The following is a 7,265-nucleotide window of genomic DNA, read 5'->3' on the forward strand; positions in this document are numbered from 1 at the left end:
TAACCATGTCCTAATGCTGGGAAGCTGTGAATATGGTAGTTATAATATACAGCAAAAGAGAACTATGTTTGCAGATGGAATTAAGAACACTAATCAGCTGGCCTTAAAATAGGGAGATTATGCTGGATTATCAGGGTGTGTCCAAGGTATTCACAGGGCCCTTAAAATTTGGAAGTGGGAGCTAAGTCAGAATGACCGAAGCAGAGTCAGAGTGCTGTGATGTGATTTGAGAGCTCGAATGGCTCTTGCTGGCTTTGAAGATGGAAGGGGGCCATGAGCCAACAAATAAGGGCAGCTTCAGATTCTCCCCTAGTCTCCAGAAAGAAATGTAGCTCTGCCAACACCCTGAGTTTAGCCCAGTCAGACCCATATCAGACTTTCAACCTACAGAGTCATAAGATAGTAAATTTTTGTTGTGGAAAGTCACCAAATCTGTGGTAATTTGTTATAGCAATAGAAAATGAATACAACTATCTTTTTTAAAACAATAATTTTAAAAACTCCTTTAGAGTCCTTGAGCCAAAATGGAGATACCCTGGGACACTGCAAAATCAGGTTTAATAATCTCTAATAGAATGAGAAAATATTTCATTCTACAAAATTTAAACTTTAGAAAAAAAAAATGCCACCACAGAAGCTTCTACTTCTTGGATGGCTGAGTAGATATTAGGCCAAACCAATGAGTAATAACTATAAACTCCGGACATAATATTTTTTAAAAAATAAACCAAAAATCTTTCTGAAGGCATTGGAGAACAACGAAATACATGTAGACGTAGGAGGAGAGTCTATCCTCAGAAGAAGCCAATGAAGGCTGAAGGAAAGAAGGGGGGAGGTTCTTTACATCTTTTAGCTTGAAGACAGGCCCCATTCTATTTGGTGCTGGGGAGCTAAAACTCTTAAGAGAAAACCTGAAGCCTTAATGACTTGAAGAACCACAGGCAAGTTTGGGACAATCACAGGCATGGTAAAGTGGGAAATTCCAGAAAAGGAAGAGCCATAATGGAGAAGCCATGACCCCAAACCATGCATGTACATGAGGCAGATTCCAAGCAGTTCTGCTAAAAGACCTGGATCAATATTTGAGTTGCTGTCCACAAGAGAGTTGAATTACATTTGAGTTCAATTTAGTTAACTTCCTGCAACACCAACACTCTTTGGTGGAATTAACAAAATCTAGAGCTTCTATGACATCATTCACAACGTCCAGGATACCATCCAAAATTACTCAACATTAAAAAAAAAAGGGAAAACAGAACCCATTTTCAAGAAAAAACAGACAATAGAGATTACCAAACAATTTCAAAGCTGCTACAACCACGCTTAAGGACATAAAGGAAAATAACGTCAATGAATGAAAAGATAGAAATAAAAACTATAAAAAAGAAACATGAAAATTCTAAAACTGAAAACACAATCTTTGAAAATGCCACAACTCTCTCATCCCTACTAAACTGAGTACTGGCTTGGAAGTGAGACAGTTGTAGAGTGGTATCAACAGTACAGAAAGCCACGGGCAATTACTGAAGGAAAGAGAATAAGCCCATTGTATCATTGCTTTATAAATCATAATTTTAGGCAATTCTTGGCAATCACTCAATTAGGTATTACTGCACTTTACAGAAAAGAAAAATGGGGATCAAAGGGATTAAGAAATGCGGCTCAAGGTCACACAACTAGTGTCTTCCAAGCACTTCCAGACACACTACATTCTTGATATTTTTAAAGTAATGATGAGATGACAAGCCTGTGGCCAAAGAAAATGGCAGACAGCTAATAAAGCAGAAATTATAACAGTATAAGCAATTTATTTGAAAATACAAATGGTTTAAAACTTTAGCTTTTAGGAATTTTATTAGTGGGACTTCTTTATTCACACTTTTTCTGATTTTTCCTAGGTCACTCTGATATCCCACTATTTGTAAAAGGTTATATCAGTTATAGGACATCTTTACAACGGAATGCTATGCAGCATTAAAAATGACAGTATATAAATGTTTACTGATAAGGAAATCTGATCAAAATTATGGAAAAACAGGCTACTAAACCGTGTGAACAATATCTGATAAAGAAAAATTTTGTAAGGTCTGTTAATTGTAGACATCAAAATATTAACATTTTAGTGATTTCCAAGTTGAGACAATAGGTGATTTAATTTTTTCAGCTTATTCTATCTGCTGTTCCTAATATTGTTTTTCCTACAACGTATTAATTCGCGTAATAAAAAATTAAATTTGTAAATCAAACCATCATGCGGTACACCTTAAACTGATACAGTGATGTATGTCAATTATTTCTCAATAAACATGGGAAAAAATGAACGTAAATTAAACATATTTATCGATTCAACAAATATTTATTGGGCACATACTACATACTAGGTAATGTTTGTTTTTTGTAAAAAAAGGAAAGGTTGTACAAACTAACATAAAACTTGATCAAAAAATTTTTTCCAATACCTTAAGTTATTATTCTTTTTCATTAATACTGCTTTTCGATTTACACTTCTAATCTCAAATTTACATTTTGCCTCAAAAACAGAAGAAACTAAAATCTGTACTCTTATTTCTATCCTTTCTACTAGGAAACAAGGTCTGATCCGCATCATCTCTCACCCAGGTGCTCTGCAGGAGCCTCTTAACTAGCCTTCCTGTCTCTGGCTTCAATCGAACCTATTCCACCTTCAGTCCCATACAGTGATTCATCCAACACAGAAACTTGACCATGTCCTTCTGCTCTAAAACTCTTCACTAGCTCTCCGGTACCTCTAACATAAAGTCAAATTCTTTAGTATGGCATGCAAGCAAAGAGCTCCAAGATCTGGGCCCTGCCCACCTCTAACAACGGAGTTCAGCAACACTGCTTGAGGCTTCTTATGAAGCTTTTTCTTGCAAACTATCAATAGCCTTTCCACGTAGAATACCCTTTCCCCAATCCATCTGACCCAATCCCTAATCTGTTAATATGGCCTCTGGGAAAAATCTTACACCATCTTCAAACCAAATTGGATGACCTTATTTATATTTCTAATACTGTATTTTTACACTACATATTTATATTAGTTCAAAGTTTCTCTTATATGAGACTACTAACTCTACAAGAACAACGATTGACTAAATCTGTTTCTTATCTTTAACATGGGAAATAGTACCAACCTCATAAATTAGATTTAGAATGTAAATATTTAACACGGTACTTGGCACATAAGGAGTACTCACCAAATGTTATCTACATTATCCACATTGTTACCTGCAGTCTACTAGTGCGTAGCGCACTGTAAGACCTTGAATTTTTATTAAAGACTAAACTCTGCAAACTAAGGAAGCTAAGTGAGAAAATTAACAGCCAAAGTCACAAAACCAGTAAAGGCAGTGAAGTCAACATCCAAACTGAGGTCTAACTCTAAAGCCCCAAACTCATTCTATACTACTATGAATTATCTCCCTCTCTTTTGATAAGAACTGACTCAACCTTTCTATTCAACTGCAAGGACAAAAAGGCGTCTTTCTTTCAAGCAAATGCCGTTGTTGTCACTATCTCATTTCTGGAATCCGCATTTTTAAGTTGACTGTTTCAACTTGAGATTCAATTTCCTTGCTTAAAATATGTACTTGGATCTCAAAAACCATTCAAGCTCTAAAATCCTGCTGTGCAGTATTTACGGTGGTTCTTTCACATAATTCGCAAAGATTTATCGAACTTTCCTGATAGGCAAAGCACTTCAGTAAATAGTCACCCTTCTCTTAGCCTAAGGAAATGCTCTTAAAACCAGAGCCTACAATTTCAGAATTCTCTCCAGTACGCTGCAGCTGGCAGCAACATGGTCACTAGGCTTGATAAGCAAGCTATCTCCTCTGGGGACGAAGATATTGGAAACAGATTTGGCAGACCCAGGACAGGCCTATGCTTTGCGCTAGAGCGAAACAGGCTAAGACAGACCACCGAGAGACCCCCTCCTTCATCCTCTCCTTCAGCAAATAAGGCGTACACTTCCCCTGTCCTGTGGAGGCCACGCATTCGCTGCAGTTACATTTGCTGACCCTCCCTCGGAGTTCCTCGCTCGCAGTGGAGCTGCAGAGGCCTCTCTGGGGAAAGGGCGAAGGCCGCGGCGTCCTTGCTGCCGCCTGCAGGCCTGTCCAGAGCCCGAAGGTCCCGTGTGTTCACAATAAAAGGTGGCAAGGAGAGCGGGAGAAGGACGGCGGCAGTGCCCGGGCTCATTCCGAGCCTCCTTACCCACTGGGCGGTGAGGCCGGCCGCCCGGGCGCGGAAGACCGCAGAGAAGAACATGGCGGGTCAAACTGTTTGCCTTCCCCGGCGGCGCCAGAAAAGCATCGCGAGCGAGCCCGGACGCACGGCGTGCGCGCCCCCAAGCCAAGCCTACCGCGTCCAGGTCGCTACGCCGAAGCAGCGGGGGCGCGCGAGGGCGCGCGGGGGTTGCTGGGGCCCAGTGGGCGGAGATTTCCCGGGGAGAGGAGCAGAGTAAGGACCAGCTCCGGCCCTAGAAGGTCAGATCTTGCTGCTGGCCTGTTGTCTTTCGTTGCTTTGGGTTCTTAGCGAGTGAAATGCGTACCTGGATTTTGAAGTGAGATTCCCTCCTGGAGAGCCATGTGAGGATTTTTTTTTTTTTGGTATTGTAGTTACTTAAAAATTTTTTGTTTTAATTCCCCCAAAATCATATTTTACAAATTTTGGAATTGAAGAAAGGGCTGCACCATGTGAGCTACGTACGCATATTCCATTCTTTTGCTTTAGGGATATGTGCCGACACATTTGGGGGTGAAATAATCTGACATCTAGATCTAGAGTTTGCTTCAGAATAATGGAGAGTGGGAGATATAAATTAAACAGGATTGGCCATGAGGGACTGTTGAGGCTGCGTGGTAATTCTCATTACTATTCACAGTATCTTTGTACATGTTAGAAATTTTCCATAATAAAACTTTAAAAAGCCACTTCCTTCTTGGTGTATGTTTGGTCATCTCGGAAGATTCCAACAAATACTTACTCAGTAACAGCTATAATATGCACAGCACTGTTTCCCACTGTGAAGAGTTTACCAGGCACTTCTGCCTCTGATTTTTCCCTGCTCTGCCTTCTTTTCTTGTGTGTCATATCCTGTACTCACCCTCTTTCTTTTGCCCATTTTCTTTGCTATAATAAACTTGTGACTATTGTCTGGAACTTTCCCAGCAGTACAGGGATTTTTAGAATTTATCTCTTATTTCAAAACACTAAAATATTTCGTTGCAACTCTTCGTGAATCATACTTTACAAATTATGGAACTAAAGTTACAGAGGGCTGCCAGCCAGTGAGGAAGAAATAGACATGAAATGCCTTGGTTTCCATTCCTTTGGTTTATCTTTCATATTAGTTTGCTTCTTCAAAATTGACTGCAGAATTTCCCTTTAAAAGAGAAAATATTCTGGCCGTCAATGATGATTTAAATTATTTTATTATAAATTTACCTAAATATATATAACCCCAGCACTCTTATACATATAACACTGTACTTCTAGTTCTTACACAACTAAAACCAAAACACAAATTAAGTACATACAAACTTACAAGTGGATGATACTGACTGATAGGGCATTCTTTGAATCTGGTATGAATGCTTTTGTTGGATTCTATTAGGGCCTTTTCTGACCTCCCAGTCTAAACTAGTCCTTGTGGTAGCTTCCTTAAATGTGCCCACCACTACTTTCATTACCACATTTACCAGGAGATTGTAACCTCCATGGGTACAGAAATCTGCCCTTCACAACCTGTTTAGTTCAACAACTTTCAACATACCTGGCATATGGAAGGCATTCATTATTTGTCGACTGAAAATCTGCACACAGTGCAAATATTTGGCTTCTCTAAAAGGGTTGTATATATCAGGTTGGGTTTATGCCTTTATGTATGTATATCAACAAGAGTGCTTTTGTTACAAGTAACAGGTGACCTAATTAAAGCCAATTGAACAGTGATGTTTATATTATTTCACACGAAAAGAATTCCAGAGGTAGAGTAGTTCTAAAGTTAGATAATTCAGTTGCTCAAGGATGTCCTCAAAAACTTATGTGCCTTTCATCTTTCTACTAGGCTGTGACTCACAAGATAGATGTAGCAGTTCCAAGTATTATATGCAGACAACACCATCCAAGAAGAAGACAAATTTTTACCTCGAAAGTGTTCCAGATGTTTCTGCAGCAAACTTCTTTGTCTCATTGGCATACCTATCAGACCAACATAGACATCAGTGACTTCATTAACCCTACAGGCTTGATTAAAATTGGCTTGATTATACACACCGATGGCTGCCTGGTTAGGTATATTTTACTATTTAGATGAGTGCTGCTACCATAAGCCCAGAAAAGTTGGCCCTATTTATAATGGTCAACCCATTAATTAAAGAATGTATGTATGTGTGTGGCGGGGGGTGGGGTGGGGGGCACTAGAGGAGCTAGAATAATGACCAAATGTGGGAACTTCAGCTCTGCTATTACTCATTTTTTTTCCATTTTAACCATTACAAATAGGTGCTGTTCAGGACATAGTATAATGAAAAACATGAGGTTTGTAATCAGAAGGACTTGGATTTGAATTCTGACTTCATCACTTACTAGATTCTGTGAAGCTATGGTCCTCAATCTGAAAATACAATTAGAACATTAAATCGTTCAGTTTATGGACAATGATTAACATGGTTCCAGGCACACAGTTCTTTCTGATTTTTAAGAAGGTGGTCCACTCCATCTGTGGAACACTTAAGTCATGTATTATAAATTTAATTATGTCCTAGGCCACATCCTACTTATGGAAGCAGCCTCAGATGAATCATGATGTACTCTGGCTCTCATATATGCCTGTTCTAGCAATACTGACCAGATTGCATTGCCGGGTTTTCTAATGAATAACGTGAACTGTGGTCCCAGTCTTGCTTTGAGGGAAGAAGAATTAAGAGCCAGTTGTTATAGTCAGAACTTGAGGAGAAAAAAGAATGAGTTTCTGCTGGATGACTAAGAGTGTTTGAGAGCAGGCTGGGAAAGTACTTCAAGTAGAAAATTTGAAGATCCAAAGAAGAGTAGTATGGTAACAGTGGTACACTGAAGTGTTAGGCCTTTTTCATGCTGTTTCACACTGAAATGAGAGGGGATATAAGGGTATTAAAAAACTTTTTCATGATCCTTCCAAATTCTTCTCAAGTTAATCTTGGATATGTGGGGCCAAAAAGGGAAATGAAAATCAAAAAGCCAATAACTTAACTATACAAACTTTA

The 7,265-nt window shown here is 39.1% G+C and overlaps 1 protein-coding gene and 1 long non-coding RNA gene across 3 annotated transcripts in view; one reads left to right on the forward strand and one right to left on the reverse strand.

The window, feature by feature from the left end:
• NDUFV2 (NADH:ubiquinone oxidoreductase core subunit V2) overlaps positions 1-4,380 on the reverse strand; it is a 28,724-nt gene extending 24,344 nt beyond the window's left edge. For both annotated transcript variants that reach the window (XM_016120909.2, XM_016120907.2), the window contains exon 1: positions 4,234-4,380. In XM_016120909.2, the coding sequence (XP_015976395.1) occupies positions 4,234-4,287 (54 nt within the window). In that variant the 5' untranslated portion in view covers positions 4,288-4,380. The remainder of the gene's footprint in view (positions 1-4,233) is intronic.
• Positions 4,381-4,458: 78 nt separating this feature from the next.
• Positions 4,459-6,296, forward strand: LOC118610025. The gene is made up of 2 exons (XR_004953667.1): positions 4,459-4,607; positions 6,089-6,296. It is a non-coding gene; the product is annotated as an uncharacterized LOC118610025 (long non-coding RNA).
• Positions 6,297-7,265: the final 969 nt, after the last annotated feature.

Source organism: Rousettus aegyptiacus, unplaced genomic scaffold (genome assembly GCF_014176215.1).
Source record: "Rousettus aegyptiacus isolate mRouAeg1 unplaced genomic scaffold, mRouAeg1.p scaffold_m13_p_12, whole genome shotgun sequence".
NCBI lineage: Eukaryota > Metazoa > Chordata > Mammalia > Chiroptera > Pteropodidae > Rousettus > Rousettus aegyptiacus.